General features: G+C 40.2%; 1 protein-coding gene across 2 annotated transcripts in view; it reads right to left on the bottom strand.

The window, feature by feature from the left end:
* The window catches only part of RALGPS2 (Ral GEF with PH domain and SH3 binding motif 2), a 99,727-nt gene that overhangs the window by 12,470 nt on the left and 68,249 nt on the right, over positions 1 to 19,008 (bottom strand). Inside the window, exons 9-16 of one of the 2 annotated variants that reach the window (XM_082229081.1) lie at positions 17,727 to 17,864; positions 16,313 to 16,403; positions 15,676 to 15,743; positions 13,477 to 13,612; positions 12,329 to 12,480; positions 8,056 to 8,110; positions 2,251 to 2,328; positions 786 to 891 (exon numbers count right to left, since the gene is read on the bottom strand). In XM_082229081.1, the coding sequence (XP_082085207.1) occupies positions 786 to 891; positions 2,251 to 2,328; positions 8,056 to 8,110; positions 12,329 to 12,480; positions 13,477 to 13,612; positions 15,676 to 15,743; positions 16,313 to 16,403; positions 17,727 to 17,864 (824 nt within the window). The remainder of the gene's footprint in view (positions 1 to 785; positions 892 to 2,250; positions 2,329 to 8,055; positions 8,111 to 12,328; positions 12,481 to 13,476; positions 13,613 to 15,675; positions 15,744 to 16,312; positions 16,404 to 17,726; positions 17,865 to 19,008) is intronic. The other variant, XM_082229082.1, reaches the window with a different exon arrangement.

Raw genomic sequence — 19,008 nt, 5'->3', positions numbered from 1 at the left:
ATGTTTTGGTGGTTTCAAAGGTTGTCACAGTAGCCTTCATGGTAACATGTTTGAAATTCTAAGAATTTTGCCTTTGCATCCCTATTTAAAATGACTAAAACAGCTATATGTATTATTGCCAGCTTTGGTTTTCAGTAATGAGAGCTGATTCAATAAATGTGGAGATGTTTTTCTCAATAGTAGCGGCTTCTCCTAAGACCTGCAACAACCGGACCTGATGGAATGGGGGGTCCCTAGGATGGTGGTAACTACTACTACAACAGGGGTGGGCATCCCTCAGCCTAATATCAAAAGCTCTCCCCTCTGCAAGTGAACAGCTCAGGAGTCTTGCAAGAGGGATCCTCCCTGTTAAGGCAGGGAGAAAGAGCAAGAGAATAAGAGAGGAAAAAAGAAAGAAGAGATAACATAACCTCACCCAGTTTTGACTTTGGCCATGTCTACATGTGACCCCTGACAGATTACCTCTAAATGAATGCAGCCCAAAGCAAGAAAATGGGATAAAGAAAGAGACCATGTTCTGTGCTCAGTAACTCCTTGCCTAGACAAAGGATGTGTGCAAATGCGTTCATAACTGCTCATTATGGGTTGTCTACCCCTGCGCTACTTCAAGAATGCAGCAGTGGCAAGGGCAAGGCAGCATCTACAGGAGGGCTCCAGGAATCATTTGACTTGGCTGTGAGTTGCGATGCCACAATTTTATTCGATTTATTTCTATCCTGCCTTTCAACCAACTGACTGCTAAAAGGACCTGAGAAACATTTTAAACAATTCATTCAATGTCTTACTGTTGGTTTTTTGCCTTCTTTCAATACAGTCTTCCTTCTGAGAACGCCTTGAATAGTAACAGCTCCTGGATACAAATGAACAGCTAAATCCTCAGACTCTGCAGAACTATAAAGAAGAATGAGTAAAAGACGGGAATACACAAAATATCCCAATAGCAGTTCTCCAAGCATGATTTAACTTGAAATTAACATCTGTGTTAATGTTGCCATGTCATTTATTGGATTTCACTGTGGAAAAAGTCATTGGCTATAACTTTTGGCTGCTTCAATGGATGTTTCTCCCAGAAGCACAAGTAACATGCCCTCCAGTTCAGCAAATTAATCTTAAATAAAAATAACTTACAACATTACGGATAGACATAATACAACTACAATCAATCCTAAACAGCAAAATGTTCAGATTCAATTTCATTTTAAAAAAAACCAAACCCCACTCATCTCAAACGTGTGATTTTTAATTATTCAGACCTGGTAGAAAGACGATTTGTTAAGATTCCGAGTTGCAGAAACTGAAAAAAGCAAGAGCTAAATACATGCACAATACCACATCAATTTGTTTGAAAACAGTGACAGAAGAAGCATGGAAGCAGAAAGCTTGACCCAGAGCAGTTAATTTAATCTGTTTCTACATGGCTTGTAGTGAACAGCTGACCAGCTTTCAAGAGGACAAATGTGACTGATGCAACTGTGTGTGTCTCAGTGCATGCCAAGCAGCTTATGTGGGCACAGCCTTCAGCTCTCTAGAGACAGTCTGAGAATTTCTGAAGCATCTTGGAAAAATTCTTCCATTCACTCTTCATCTGTTTGTCAAGTGTAAACTTGACAGATCTAACAACCTGAACCTGTCAAGAGTCCACCAGTTTTGGCAAGGCATCCAATGCATATCTTAACTCCAGACGTTGCTCGATTTTTATGGTTGTTTGAGCTAGGTTTCTTGGATGGCCACAGCGTTATAGTGAATGAAGTTTAATTAGGAATGTAAAACAGCTGGACGTGTATGGAAGCTTCCAAGCAGTTTTGCATAAAATGCCATTCAGAATGGGTTGAAGCCAATAACTGATGTTCATGCAATTTATTAAAATATATGACCCAGACGGGGGAGGGCACCAATGCAAAAATTTTAAGAAAGTATTTTGAATATTAAGGCGCTCAGGTACCAACATCATTCTTGCCACCCCAATTACTTTCAACATAATACTTTAAAAACACATCAAGCCTTTTCCAGGTAATAGTGCAATACTTTAAGAAATGAAATTTGCAGATCAGAACAAGCCAGCCACATTCTATAAAGATATGATTAAGACACAAAAGAGGGAAGACCTATTTTTAAAGGGAAAGTTCATTGACATGATTTGCCCAAGGAAGCCAGAAAGATCAGGAGTGTCAGAATGCACCCACTTCAATATCAACCAAGTCACCAACACCAGAGGAAAAAGTCTGACCCCTGAACACAAGGGGCTGGTACCTGCTGCCCTTCATGTGGCCTCGATAGCCATTTCGTGCCATTCTTGTCACCGGACCAAGAGAATGGTATAATCTGTTCCTGTTGAATTCCATTATAAATTGTATGTATTACACATTTTTAAATTCACAGTCATTATCATTTGTCAGAACACTGCAAACAGGCTTCCTTTCTGCCACATTGCTACTACATCTTGCTCTGTGACCAACAGCATACTTCATTGAGAAAAAATAACTTTCTTATTTCGACATGTGTTCTTAATATGAGCACCCACTGTATTTTGGCATTTTTCCTGGCATCCCCATGAACAGTTTGAGAATCAGAAAAGCTGCTTTAAAATTTATCTTTTTAAAAAGGCAGAACAGAACTCTACATTGCTAAACACTTAAAACATATTATGAGAAGCCATTACTACAATTTTGCAGAAAAATAACAGGAGAATAATATCTCAAGTTTTGCCTAGTTCTTGCAAGGAAAGTATGTGCTAACTGAGGGTTTCTGCGGGGAAACCTTGGGGGCAAACGTGCGCGCGCGCACACACACACACACACACACTCAGACACAGAGCTTTTAAGCATGGACTTGTGCCTGGAAGGAGCAGGCAAAAGGAAAGTGTGGATAAGCCCTCCAGATAAATTAGCGTTATTTTTATGTGTAATTATTAGTTTATTTCCTAAATGTTTATACTTATTTACATAATTGCTTGTATCACAAGATGCAGTATTTTCAATGAATATCAAAGGCAAGGCTGCGCTTACATCGTTTCAAGTAATGAAACAACTTTTACTTTTAAACAACTTCAGAGCTTAAAAAGAAAAGCACAATTCCCAAGAGCAATACAGCTGATTAAAATGGTAAAATACAAACAGATCCATAAATTTCATTTGGATACAACTTCAATACTTACTAACTTAAATATTCACTAATTATTTTACAACCTTTGGTTAAGAAACAGTATTTATCAACAACTGAAATTGTTGACCATTTAACACCAGCCAAGAGGGGCAGGTTTAACCACATCCATTTCTGTAATGTATAAATGGCTTAATATCCAAGTTTCCAAGTGGTGTACAATTGGGATACGGCGTAAAATCATTTAAAAATCAGAAAAACTCACTTGAAATGCCTGCTTAAATGAATGAATAAAAAGTCTTCACGAAGTGTGAAGAGTTCAACAGGGAGGGGGCTTGAGTAATCTGGGTAGGAGAGAGTTCCACAGAATTGGACCGACAGTTCTGAATGCCTGGTTCCTGATTGATATGAGCTATGCCTCTATCTGAGCCATTGGGGAACTACTAATAGGGACTCCCCCAAATACTGCAATGACTGGGCAAGTGTATTAGGAGTCAAGTGGACTCAAGTTGCTAAGGGTCTTGTAAATTAATACAAGAGTCTAGAGATGGTAGCATAAGGAAGCATATTTTATTAATAATATTTATAGATCACTAGATCATAAAAACATCAAAGCAGTTTGCAATAAAAACTATGTATAATAAAAACACATAAAAATAAAATAAAATTGGAGACCATCTACTAACAATTATGGAAAGATGTATTCTTAATTGCCTATGTAAGGATGCTAGAATAGAAAGGTTTTCAGCAGTCATTTAAAGGTTGAAACAGAAGGCACCTGCTCAATCTCTATCGGTGGAGTATTCCACAGGACTGGGCCGATGACACTGAACGCTCTATTTTTGTAAACCGCTTTGAGGTTTGTTTTTTTACAATCAAGTGGTGTATACATTTTATGAAATGAAAAAAATAAATATTCTAAATTACACCAGCAGTTTTTTGTAATAGCACTTTGCAAAGAAATATGAGCAGAATTGAATATACAAATTTGGGAGAAATTTTATCTAATAAGAAGAGATGAGAGTATTCTGAGCGTATTCTGCAGAGGCTGCAGAGAGGATGCTAAATCCTCAGAAGTTAAAATGAAGTGATTACAGTTGGAAAACTGGTGAGTAAAGTTCCTAACACTGAAACAATTTATTTACTGTTTTGGCTAAATATATATATATATATATACTGTTTCACACATTTCAGAAGTGAATTGTTTACCCCCCTGACAAAAATAAATCTACCTTCAAGGACTCTTCCAATCTTGGAACACTGAAAATAAATGGGTCTATTCTGAGTAATATTTAATACCTTAGCTAGCACAACTGCAACACCTCTTCATTTAGACATTCCCACAGCAGCATAATATGATCCAAATATGCAACAAGCATATTCAAAAGGACACGCTTTTAACTCAGAATGATGGTCTGATCTACTTTGCTTATAATGGGATTTTTCTGTAATAGTTTCTTTATCAAAACATCTGGGTTATTTGTCCCAGATGTCCATTGTAGTGGAAAAGGAAGAAACATAAAAATTACTAACTAGCAAAATAAAATTTAGTAAAATTAAATAAAAATGCACATATACTTTCACAACCACACCATGATATGGCCTGCCTGTTGGTTACTCTCAAAGCATTCAAAATTTATTTATTTATTTTAATTAAAGCTGGGGGGACGGAGATGGGGGGACGACGACAGTAATAGTTTTGACACAGATACACTGTACTTCAAATGTCCTCCACAAAGCAAAGAACCACACATAGTCTCACTCTTTAAGCAAAGAGCTACTATTGTGTGGTTCTTTAGTTCTTGCTAGATCTGTATACCAATACCAATACTCCAAGACTTTGGCCACCTCCTGAGAAGAGAAGACTCCCTGGAAAAGACCCTGATGTTGGGAAAGATGGAGGGCACAAGGAGAAGGGGACGACAGAGGACGAGATGGTGGGACAGTGTTCTCGAAGCTACCAGCCTGAGTTTGACCAAATTGCGAGAGGCAGTGGAAGACAGGAGTGCCTGGCGTGCTCTGGTCCAGGGGGTCACAAAGAATCGGACACAACTAAACAACAAAGATCTGTAGTATTTTACAGGCTCTGCCCTTGGGCTTGTGCCTCTGGCAAGGTACCTGATTTATATATACCTGGGCGTGGCAGAGCACAAGGCAAACTTCACACTTTTGCACATTTTAAAATATATGTTGAGTGCAAGGGAATGTCACTAAAATAAAGCAATGTGCCTTAGTCACACTGCAATTTCACAAATAATAACTGTTATGTGCTGTGTTTCAAATATTTTTAATTTCAATTATTCAATTCTAAATATGTTTTTAAATATTTCAAATATTTTGTACTGCTTTTCAACAAAATTTTTTCCAAGTGTTTCATGTGTTTCACTAGTTTCATGCGCACTTTCCCATGGGTCTCATGGGTCTCATAAAGCAGATGTTCTCAATGGCTCCTAGCTCTCAGATGTTGATAACCAATGATATAAGAAGTCCATTCCTCAAACCTCTTTTTGTTTTGCCAGGCTCTTAGTGGCTTCAGGGGAAAAGCCATCCTGGCCTAAGTGTGTTACACTAAGCATCAATCACAGGTTAGTGTCAAAAAAGAGGAAATGACCTCTTTTCACCTTGGTAAAGGTAAAAGGACCCCTGAGCGTTAGGTCCAGTCGCGGACAACTCCGGTGTTGCGGCGCTCATCTCGCTTTACTGGCCGAGGGAGCCGGCGTTTGTCCGCAAACAGCTTCCAGGTCATGTGGCCAGCATGACTAAGCCACTTATGGCGAAACCAGAGCAGCACACAGAAACGCTGTTTACCTTCCCGCCGGAGTGATACCTATTTATCTACTTGCACTTTGACACGCTTTCGAACTGCTAGGTTGGCAGGAGCTGGGACCAAACAACGGGAGCTCACCCCATCGCAGGGATTCGAACTGCCGACAGCAAGCCCTAGGCTCTGTGGTTTAGACCACAGCGCCACCCGCGACAGGGTGAGCTATCAATTGCTCCTGTCTAAGATGGTGGGACTGCAACACCATGATATACTTATAAATACTGTATCATTTTCATAGGCAAGGTAGAATTGTGCAAATAGAACATAACATTTTGGATAAATCACATTGACAAGACTTGCAGATATCTTTGAAGCACTTCCAACTTGGAAGCTGCTTTTGATAATAAAGGACTTAATACAGGCCAATTCTTCAGTGCAACTTTCAGAACTGGTCAGAAAGTCCCTTAGCTGGAAGAATGGCCAGGCAACAGATAGATACATAGGGTATTACTTGGGCAAAAATGTTTCTCATGCAATAGGGAGTTTATTCCAATATGAGAAATGTGAAGGGCACAAAGCATCGTGATCTTATAGGATCATAGAATTGGGTCATCTAGTCCAAATCTCAACTAGACCATACATAACAGATGGTCATCCAACCTCTGCTTAAAAAAACTCCAAGGAAGGAGACATCACCACCTCTTGTGGGAGTCTGTTCCACTGTCAAATAGCTCTTACTGACAGAATGTTCTTCCTGATATTTAGCTGGGATCTCATAAATCAACTGTTGCCTGTAAGTCACCATGCAGAAATATTAACTATCAAGGTTGGTGGCCTGAATGCAGTCATGTGGTTCAGAGGAGAAAAGCAGTCTATGAACAGCTCAGTCTGCCCCAAAGCAACAAACTGCACAGGCCGCAGTTTTTGGGGGCCAGAAGTTATTGACTTGCTCCTTGTGAATAGCACTACCACGTTCCGGACATCCACAATAACAGTACCGCAGTACCGCTAAGACTAGTAAGAGCAGTTCCCTTAGGAGCTGTCACAGTGGCACATAGAACGAAAGCCTCCAGTTCAACCTTGTTGGACCTTGTATTTTCCAGCTTACTAGCTTCCTGACCATGCTTGCATCACCCTCTCTGAACTCCCAAGTCTAAGTCAAGTTGAAGCTATGCAATAAAATGTGAAGAGTTATAGAAGGTTCTTGTAGAAGAGGACAATGTACATCCAAGGGGCAGACAACACTCAACATGTGATATTGGGCTTGAAAGCCCATTTGCCATTCCAGGAAGCACTGCAGGGCTGCTAGCACTCTAGGGGACGACTCTAGGCTTCAGGCTATGAAGGAATTGGGAGCTGTCTCTCCTCAGTTCTGGATGTTGCTTTTGGCATGATCCAGCAATGATCTAGACACAGAAGTGGAGGCTGCAGGGGCACCAGATGGGGAGCTGGGTCTGGGTGAGTGTTTAGAGCTGACTGCAGAAGTTAGGAAGAGCACTGCATCTGAGGTATTGGCCAAGAACTCATAGAGGAACCTCCCAGACTACCAGAGCCATTAGGACCAGAGTCAAGATTTCAAATGACACCCTTCCCTGAGCCAGAAGAACCAGATACCTGGCAGCATAAAAAGAAGGCTATGGAACAAAGGAGGGATGCCCACTTTCATGCCAGAGGGCTGGCCTTTTAAGGTTTTCTCAAAGGGGAGGGACCTGGAGGTGGCAGTCTGTAGATAGAGACATAAAAGGTCTTGGATAGGTTGCTCACTTGGAGCTGTCTGTGGTCTAGTAGCTTTCAACTAGCTTTCCTTGCCTCCAGCCTTGCTGTTTTACCCATGGGTTCCATCACTGAACCATAACACAATAGATGTTAACAGTTTTCCAACTGGGAGTGGCAGCTAGTCTGACCAGGCACAGATGTTAGACAGAATTCTCTTGAAGCAAAAGTCCAGTGACACCATACCACTGAAATATATTGTCGTGTGATATAGTTAGGATTGCTTCACATGCTATTCTGTTCTATTTCACGTAGGAAAAGCATGGAACCTCAAAAGAGCTCCCTGACTAAAAAACAACTACATAGGGATGAGCACACATTCCATGCATATTTTGCACATATTCTTCTACATGGAAACGCAGAAGAACTGTGATCTGTGAAGCATTTGAACAAAACAGAGATATAGTGGCTTCTCTTACCTTTCAAATGCTGGCCATGAAGTCTCTTCACTCAGCTCAGAACCATCACTGCTACCTAAAATCAGAATAAGAGTTTAAACTAAATAATCCTCTCATTCTATGATTTATTTGCCAATCATAACGGAATCGTCCATAATGCTATTAAAAATATATATATTATTTGAGTCAATTTGTGTGTTAGAAGATAAAGATAAATAGTATAAAGCAGCTTTTATAAGAGGAAATGGAAGATGCAGGTTCATAACACTTGGGAAAAGAAGTACAGTTGTGTATTCTTGCTGCTGCAATTCTAATATAGTTCGTTTTACAAAATGCTGCTGTCAATCTTGTTAGAAATTGAAGCACTAAAGGCAAAATAAAGTGTGTGTCCCTTGCTGGATTAATTCTGATTATGTTTTATTAAAATAAAACGTACTAAGTATTTTATTTGAAAATCAGCAATTGGGGGGAGGCAAACATCACATAGGGCTAAAGCTTCTTGCCCTTTCCCAGAGGAAAAAATTGGATGCTTGGCAGAGCAAATGGTATAATGGTTGTTATGTTATGGTATTATACAACTGTTAAAATTTGAAAATCAATAAAATTATATTGGAAAAAAGAGGAAAAATTTGGATTCTTTTAATTCTTGTACAAAGGGGGAGGAGATAGTAGTAAAAAGAATTAAACGCCTTACTTTCAGGTACATGCATGTTGAAAATACATGCCCTGTGGTTCCAATGCCATGTGAATACCACAAAAGTTCAATTACAGAATTTTAATATGATATTTAAACCAAGCCAAATTTCTATTGCACAGAAAGGAAAACATGTATGTGTGTTTAATAAATGTGTATCTTGCACTTTCACCACTCAGAACCCCACTAAGGGCTTTGAAGTCTTTTTGGATCCCAGTGAATTATGGCACATAAACTACTCCAAAAATGTATGCAACAACTCATGTTTGTCCTGCACAGTGGCAAAAAAAAAAAAAAGATAGCAAAGTAACATTACTATGTGACCATCAACAAAGCCAAAGAGATATAGGTTCTTCTTTTCAAACAAAAGGCCACAATTCTAAACACACTCACTGAAGAGACAGGTGTCTCTGAATTCAGAGGGAGGTACATTTTATTCTGAAGCTGTGTATGCCCACCCAAGAAAAAGATATATTTTAAGGGTAGAAAATAAACGTATGAACATGTAACTGAAGACCAAAACAGAAATGCACTCTATTATTAGTGTGCATTGAACTTCATGGAGTAACGAAAGGGTAAGTCCCTATGCTGAGATGTGGCTGACGCATTTGCAATCTTGTCGTTAAATGAACGGGTGAGACAACACAAGAAAACAGTATGAAGTGGCGGCAAGAGTGCTAAAAGCTAAGTTTAATGGGTAGGGTTGAGGGGTTAAGGTTTTCCTAAAAAGATGGTATTGGTAAGCTTGGAGGAATTTGAAGGAAAAGGTGAAGGAAAGATAGATTCAACCAGTGAGTTGAATCTAGCCCTGGAAAGATACACACAGGGCTAGATTCAACTCACGGGTTGCACTAGTGGAAGTCCATGCAAAAGGGCTTCCCTCTCCCCTCCTCCTTCCAAACTGGCTTGGGGGGGGGTTGGGTGGACCCCAAGAACAGTGCATGGAGAAAGGAAAAGGAAGATTGTTCCACTGGGACAAGCAGATAAGCTTCCACTGATGGAATGTTTGCAACCACACAAGGTTGAATTGCTCCCATAAACCCTAGACTTAAAAGCAGGAAGGGAGGAAGTATGGACATTGAAAAGAGCAGGAGGCCCCTGGAGGAGTGAAGCTCACTGGCATATGGGGATACGAAGGCAGAGAAATAAATGGTCACTGAAGGCTTTAAAGATTAAGACAATGGAGCCATGATGAATATGGGAATGGAAATGAAGCCAGTTTAGGAACTGAATATAATTCTGAGCAATGAGAGAGGCAAATCAGTATAACACTACAATTGTGGATTGAAGTGTTTCCCCTAAATCTGTCTGAATTCAGCTTGCACTCAAAACAAGTCGTAAGTATCTTCCAGCCCAGACAAAACCTGCATTTTTCATGCAATTTCTAATACATCTCGGGGATTTGTGCAGTCCAAAACTATAAATGAAGTCTTTGTTACAAAGGGGTAAAAATGGTGATACATGCAGATTCTTACTCATGACGCTTCTAAAATCTTCAAGTTAGAGAAAACAAAAAAATCAGATTATTTTTCTAAAAACATTGTGACCAGTAGAGTACATATGAGCGCAGATTGTGGTTTGGCCGTCAATTGGTCTGGGCAAGGTTACAACAGAAATAGAAATGCGATGCGATGACAGGCAGGATGTGAACAAAGGGTGAAATGGTTATGATAAATGATAAACTCCCAATTAATTTAAGGCAACATACATATTGTTTATGAATGTTTACAAGTACCACATTTATTTAGTGCCAAACAACGTATGCTTTCTGAAAAAAGGATGAAATAATTATATCCAAAGCAATTAAACATAACATATTTCTGTGATATGTTCATGACGCCAAAATGAGCTACACTGTAGTGGAGCCTGAATTGCAAAGTTAAAATAATAAGAAGGCCTACTTAGGTTACAACTGTGCTTTCCTCAAAGAGATATTACACAGAGGACTTCTTCTGAAACAGATAGGCAAGGGCTTGCCCACACTACTGTGGTCTTCTGCTTGACCTGCGTTTTCTAGGCACAGTTCCAAGTGGTTTTACCCTTGCCCTGCTCCTTTCTCAGGGAAAACCCAAATTACCATTTGCTCCAATTGAGCGCTAAAGAGCAGCTTTTCCTGGGGGGAAGCAGCAGGATGAGAGGACGTGTGAATAAGCCCCCAGTTGTATTTTCCTTTGGAAACATAAAAAATAGTAACTAGCAGAGTGTCATTAGCAACCTGGAGCAGAATTCTGAAACAGCTGCCACATATTCTCTATAACCAGAAGAGGGAAGGTCCTTGGCAGAATAGCAGTTACTGGCTGGGTAGGGAGGCATTCAGGAGACGAGAAAGTTTTAAGTCTCTTATTCTATACTCTTCTTCAGTTCAGCAAGGAAGGATGAAGGCAACCGTTTAGATCTTATTCTCTTTGCTTGGTGCCTCACGTCCAGGGTCTTTCCTGATACTAATGGAACCCTGAGAACAGCATGGAACACCACAGACATTGTCAAACTTATCAGTACAGAGGCAGCAGTAAAGGTAAAGGGGCAAGGGACCCCTGGACAGTTAAGTCCAGTCAAAAGTGACAATGGGCTCATCTTGCTTTCAGGCCGAGGGAGCCGGCGTTTGTACGGTGTTTTCCGGGTCATGTGGCCAGCATGACTAAACCGCTACTGGTGCACGAAGGACCGCGACGAGTGCCAGAGCGCACGGAAACGCTGTTTACCTTCCCACTGCAGCGGTACCTATTTATCTACTTGCACTGGCATGCTTTCGAATTGCTAGGTTGGCAGGAGCTGGGACAGAGCAATGGGAGCTCACTCCATCACGGGGATTCGAATCACCGAAGTTCCAATTGGCAAGCCCAAGAGGCTCAGTGGTTTAAACCACAGCGCCAGCAGCAGTATCAATGCTTAGTACTGGATTTGGCGCTGAGGATAGATCAACTGACACACACAGCAATGTTATGACTATTATAGAGCCAGCTGTCATTAATTACATTGACAGAACTGAAGAGACGCAAATTTGCAAAGCCTGTGACAGCAAGCATGGGGACCTCTGACTCATATGCAAGATCAAGCCCAACAGGGGTGTGAATTGGACCCACAATGCAGTTTTTCCCAAACCATGACCATTGGCTCCACAACTGACATCATATGTAACATCACATATGGGACAGGTAAAAATTGGCTGCAAAGTAAAATTGGGGGTGCACTCATCAAGGGTCATCAAGCATGCCATCCACCCATAAGAGGGGCAATCCAGAGAAGACCAAGACCAAACAGGATGCATGCATGGCCAGAGCTGCTGCCTTGTGAGCAAAGCAAAATTCAGAAATCTCTCAGAAGCACTTTCACTTGGGTATTTCCATCTTTGGGCAGGAGGGAGTTGGTCACTAGACCAGATACTGGCGAGCCATGAACTCAGGCTCCAGATTATAAAATTTATTAGTAAGAAACACATTATTAACATTTTATATTGAAGTTTTTTCAGAGTTTATCCTTTTCTTAGGGTAAAAAAGCCTTATGTGGAACTGTTCCAGTACCATAAAAAATGATCCCTCTAATACGTTTGGATACAAGCCTAGAAATACCTTTCACTGCTCAGTAGGCTTAACATCTTACCTATTGAAATTCCACTAGAAAGAGTGGAGCTTTCTGCCTGTCCCCTGGATGGGGCATGTGGTTCCATGACACTGTCATCTAACAGATGCCTTGGTCCTGCATTGGGGAATGTTGCGCTTTTGAACTCTGCTGTGTTTGTTTTATGAATAAAACTACAAAAAGAACAAAGGAGATAAAAACAAAATGCACAACTACTTTAGGACATAACACATTTTACGTATCAAGGTAATACATTTTCTAGTACACATGTTCTAGTTCTCCACGATAACAATCCAACACAGCATGGCAAGTATATAAACAAAAGAGTACACCAAGTGTGTACGACAGGGATCTATTGCAGAGGGGATTCACGCATTTTGAACATGGGCACAAAAAGTATGAATGTTTAAGTGGCAAAATAACCACACAGTGATTTACCACACCTTCTTTTTAAAATGACTGCCTTTTCCCTGCAACAACACTAGCAATAAAGGATTGGCTCCCTGGTACATGCACCATTCACAATTCATGGTGCTATGTGTAGATTTTGCCATTAACACTAGAAAATGTGGGAGCAGTTTCAAAAGCAAATGTAAAGCAACCCTCCCTGTGTTTTGAACTTTCTAATGAGTTCATGAGTTTTTGAGGTGATGAATAAATAAGTGCTAATTTGCGTTAGATCAGCTCAGGAGGCACAAAGGGATATTTCAAATGGCAGCAGGACTCCTACAGAGAAGGCTGCACAAACTGTGGTCCAACTGGCCAAGCAAAGCCACCAGTTATGTACTGTGGCTGCCAAGAATCGGATAGGACACCAGGCTTCTGCAGGCCCACACAGGTTGCAAAAGCGGGAGACTTTATAAATCCCTGGTAGCCTTCCATATGTGGCTGGTGGCGAGCTAGCGCCACCTTAATGAACCTAAAACAGGCCTGTGAAAAAAATTCAACTGCAAACTGCTCCTTCATGGTGTCCTGGCTTATTTTACACCATGGCTTTAATGATACATGCAAGCAGGCCGCTAGATGCTAAAACAAAACGACAAAAAGGTACCAAGACAAATTATTCTTTAAGTAATAAGATTGGGGATCATGGGATAAAAGGGCTAACATAATGGGGATTATGTCAACAACACACAGCATCTAAGCTGAATATCAAATCAAATGCTAACTTGTATCCTAAACTGTGACATTTTCTATGCCCGTGTGGCATCAGATTCTTTGGGGATGGAGGAGTCGGTGGTAGTAGTGCTCCTTCAGCTGTAGTATTTTTTCGAACACTTTGCGGAGAAACTCCCACTTCAGGACCTGGAAAAAAAAGAGAGAGCAAATTTTAGGTGAACACGACAAATACTTATCATACTCATGACTCCCCAATTTCTATGTCCAAAGTAGAGTTGATAATTTAAAAAAATACATGAATGGATTCTTATATAACGAGTATTTATTTAAATATATTCAAAAAATGTCCAGTAGCACCTTAGAGACCAACTAAGTTTGTTCTTGGTATAAGCTTTCGTGCGCATGCACACTTCTTCAGATACACTGAAATAGAAGTCACCAGACCCTTATATACAGTGGGAGGGTGGGGTTTTTCTCAGGAGGGTAAGAGGAGATGGGTGATTGATTTAATGGGTATAGTAAACCTGTGGGCGACTGTTAATGACTGCAATTAGTCCTACAGGAAACTACAGTCCTACAGATGACCAAAAATAGCTTTAGCATATGTAATGAGACAAGAATCCAATATCTCTATTAAGATCAGGTCTCTCCATGGTTTTCAGTTTAGTGATAAGTTGTAATTGAGCCACTTCTCTTTCAAGTCAGTTTCTGAGATTCTTTTGTAATAAGACAGCTGCTTTGAGATCCTGTACTCAATGTCCTGGGAGACTGAAGTGTTCTCCTACTGGCTCCTACTGGTATTCATTTATTTATTTTAAAAACACACTAAATCTTGTTGAAATATCAAAACAGACTTTTGGTCCTGGCATGAACATAGTAAGCCTTTGGTAACTAGTATCCTCAAACTGAAGTCAGACAAGGAAATAGGTTTGTGAAAACTAGAGAACTAACGCATGTGAAAATTGGCATGCTTAACACATTCTTTCAGCTGATGCAAGTATGTCATGCTATACTATGGAGATGTAAGAGATATTTCAGTAATTGGCCAATGTCATTTGTCTGTATGGTATGTGGACATCCTTAATAGTAATATTGGGAGATATTCCTGCAATCTGAAGATTCTCCAAATATGAAAAATGTCTCCTGAAATCTGCTAAATGCCTTATTCTCCAGACACAGAAAATGCACACACTATTAGGTATGGATATTTTATGTTATTACTGACTCGTTTCTAGAGAAAGAATATTCAGATGGAGGGATTTGTAAAAAGTTGGAAATGAATTCCTCAACTCCATTTTTTAAAAAGAACACAGAAAGAGCTCCTTCGAATGCTCATTGCTTTTTACCAAATAATGGAAGTCCACAAGAACATCCTTCTCAAAATACACACAAATGTAAAGCAGCCACTGATGTCACCTTTAATATAGCAGCGTTCAAGTAATTTGTTGGCATTTGTTAAATGTTGAAAACATGTTTTTAGTGTTTGGTTAGTATGTAGTTTTTAATCACAGTTCATCATATACGCGGGTGGCGCTGTGGTCTAAACCACAGAGCCTTGGGCTTGCTGATCGGAAGGTCGGCGGTTCAAATCCCTGTGACGAGGTGAGCTCGTTGTTGCTCGGTTCCAGCTCCTGCCAACCTAGCAGTTCGAAAGCACGTCAAGTGCAAGTAGATAAATAGGTACCACTCTGGCGGGAAGGTAAACAGCGTTTCTGTGTGCTGCTCTGGTTCGCCAGAAGCAGCTTAGTCATGCAGGCCAGCTCTCTTGGCCAGTAAAGCGAGATGAGCGCCGCAACCCCAGTCGTCCGCGACTGGACCTAACGGTCAGGGGTCCGTTTCCTTTTACCATAGTATTATAGAGCTGGAAGGGACCACGATGGTCATCTAGTCCAACTCCCTGCAATGTAGGAATGTTTTACCCAACATGGGGCTCAAACCCACAACCTTGAGATTAAGAGTCTCATCCTCTACCAACTGAGCTATCCCAGGTGAGTTCCAATTTTAAGTTTTATTCTTATTAAGAAACAAGAAGTACCTCCAGTAAGTACCTCCAGTGTTTAAGTTATCACTGAACAGCTGAAACCAGCTACCACTGTATAATAGTTGCAAGACTTAAAAAGCACTGGGCCAGTGTATATTCTTCAGGACATCTTTGATACCGACTGTTTTTACACCTTTAACAGACAAGTTTAGAAACAAAGAAATGTTAAAAAATATTTAAACTTTATTGTTGTCTGGTAAACATTTACCTACTAAATCTTCACGAGATGCAGCAGAACGTGGGGTACTTGTTCCGGGTTCTATCTTTAATGAAAGCCTGTATTTAGAAACAACCACAAAAAGGTTTGCTTATAACGCAATATAGGTGGGAACCGGTAGACAATGCTTTTTCATGTACTCATATACTATTCACCACCCTGGGGTCTATTTAGAGGGAAAATGGGATAGAAATACTTTTATTAAACAATTGAAACATGTAAATTAGTCAGACTAACAAGTCATTTCCCCATGGATTATTTGAAGACTTTGGTTGCTACCTATGGCTTATCTTTCAATTACAATCAAGGGAGATGCAAGGCAGACTACAATTCAAGAAGCTCCCAAAAATTCCAAATGGTCATGAAACTAAGGGATTGCTCTTGCCTTCATTTCTTGTTCTTTATGAAATACCAAAAGCGGCTTGGTCATGCTGGCCACATGACCCGGGAAAACTATCTGTGGACAAACGCCAGCTCCCCCGGCCAATAAAGCGAGATGAGCGCCGCAACCCCAGAGTCGTCTGTGACTGGACTTAACTGTCAGGGGTCCTTTACCTTTATGAAATATTACTTAGCTTTGAAAGCAAAAACAATTGTTATATTCTAATTTACTCGATTTTATACTTACTTATAATTGTCATCTTCCACAAATTTCTGAAGTTCTTCTATATACTGAACAGAATTCAAGTATTTTTGAACATGAGGCAACACAGGAATATCTAGACAGCAAGCAAACTGTAATCAGCATTTTGGCATCCTTTATCAAGAGCTGACTTTTGCACATGTATTTTTTTTTAATTGCTTATCCAATCCCATAGATTCACTAAATTTTATTAATTCCTTAAAATACGCAATTAACACCTCATGCTTCTCACACCCCATTAATTTCTGGGCAACAAAATACGTTATGCCATCCTTCAAAAAGATAAAACAAATGCAAACCAAAGCAGGGAACTGTAGATTAACCGCACAAATGTATGGAAGAACACACTATAATGGACAATGGATGTTATTCTGTTGTGGTACTAACTCCTAGAGGGGTAGCCAGATTAGTCTACTGCAGCAAAACAAAGGGTGGAATTCAAACATTCTGTCCCAAAGGTCCGCATAAACAAACAGATTTTCAAACATCACTTAAGTATATAATAATATACTTGATAAACTACTATTACTAAGGAAGCATGCCTAACACCTGATCTGTGCTCTAGGTGTCCTTTCACCTGCCTCTACAGTGGTGCCCCGCAAGACGAATGCCTCGCAAGACGGAAAACTCACTAGGCGAAAGAGTTTTCCGTTTTGGAGGTGCTTCGCAAAACGAATTTCCTATGGGCTTGCTTCTCAAGACGAAAATGTCTTTCGAGTTCCTGCTGGTTTTTTCCCCTCCGCCCTTTTTTCTAAGCCGCTAAGCCGCTTATCAGCTGATCCGATCAGCAGATAAGCCGCTAAAAGCCGCTAATAGCGCTAATCCGCTAATCCGTCAATGGGCTTGCTTCGCAAGACGAAAAAACCGCTAGACGAAGAGAATCACAGAACGGATTCTTTTCGTCTTGCGAGGCACCACTGTACTTTCCTCCACTACCATGGAAGCCCCTGCTCCACCCACAGAAGGCTCAGGATATTTTGGAGGTACTGTGCCACCAGCAGTAAACAAGTGCAAGGCTTTGAAATGGGACATTGTGAGGGCGAGGTGGAGCGAGGTCAGTCAAGGATCCATTGGACAGGTGAGGGTCGTGATCTGGGTCCTTCTCTTGCACCACCCTAGAACTGCCACGGGAAAGGGTAAAAAAGACTATTCCTCTCTCTGCTGTAATTAACCAGAGCCAGTAGGGCTTTGGAAGAGGTGTTTGCGCTGCCACTCCAAATGTCCCCAGAGTTGGGTAAAACTTGCCTTATGAGTGTTATGCTCCGTTAGGAGGGAACTCTTGCATTTGATGGGTAGCTGACCCCAGAACATAGGTGATTAGAATTAATGGATTTTATATTCAGAGAACCTTATTCAATGATTACTTACAAATCTGCAGTATGAATGCATAGCAACTTACCATATTCACATGACTGCTGTAAGTCTGAAATTATTCTGAGTATGTTATTCATTAAGTTTGATCTCTGCTCATTTTCCAAAATACTCCCTGTCGATGGGTATGCCGAGTCAATGTATGTCAAATCTGAGAGATAAATACCTGGACAACATAAGATCACAAAGAAAAAAAGATTTTTTTGTCTTGGTCAACAAAATACAAAATGTTTAGCATTGTATCCACTGCTGCTGTTTCAGAGGCACAGCCGATTTTCCGTTGCACAACGGAACATTCCTCTTCTCCATCGCTTGTGCTGGAGGACCGTCCAGAGCAGATTTTAAGGGTGTGCAAGGAAAAGAGAGGGAAAGTCCATTGTGTAAACACAACTCTGTGTGTCCAGTGTTGGACAGAATCCATAATCAGAACCATATCCTTTCCGTTGTGCTTTAAGCTGGAGAACGAGTGACAAGGCACTGAAGATATGAGGAAGATGTAGCTTTGCCATATCTGAAAACTGAATGCTGTTACTAGGCTATAAGGTTTCACATATTTAAAAGCATGTTTACAAATCAATAGGTTAAAAATATTTGGTTAATGGGCATTTCTTTTCCCTTCAACCTTATTTTTAAATCAATAGTATTTGCTACATCCAGGGTTTTTTTTATAACTTTCTAGATAAACCACATTTACATTTTTAGGTCTTGTTATGTAGTCATGGCGTAAAAATTAAAGTTGTCATATTCAGAGGAAGCTGAGTTCTTACAAATAATAGCACATGGTCAAGAAGTCACAGAACTGAGTGAAATACTTTATATCTTAGTCTAAAATAACATTCTGAAATATTTTATAATATTCTGAAATTGCCATGAGCAATTGTACACAGACTTTAAAAATCCTGTTTAAGACGTTTTTGAAGGACAATTTGGCAAAAACATCCCTACTGTAGCACAGAGTTAATTCAATGAATTAGATAATGATATTAAGTTTGTCTCAGCAAAAAAAGTGATGCCAGAGAGGGAGGAAAGAATGTCACATACTTAACCCCAACCTACAAGGGATGTCAGTAATATTCTGAATTTCAGAGAATGAGCTGATTATCAAGTAGCAACACTCCTTCCCTGATTATCAAGTAGCAAAGAATTGGGTTTGATGGTTGATCATGTGGTTTGGTTTGCATTTTAAAGCAAAGCTACCTAATTTGCACTTGAATTTGAATTTTACAATGAAGTTCTCAAACAAACAAAAATGTGATGTGTATATTAAAGGTAAAGGGGACCCCTGACCATTAGGTCCAATTGTCACCGAC

The sequence above is a fragment of the Podarcis vaucheri genome, assembly GCF_965113315.1.
Source record: "Podarcis vaucheri genome assembly, chromosome: 6".
Classification (NCBI taxonomy): domain Eukaryota; kingdom Metazoa; phylum Chordata; class Lepidosauria; order Squamata; family Lacertidae; genus Podarcis; species Podarcis vaucheri.
This window is presented reverse-complemented; position numbering and strand designations above follow the sequence as displayed.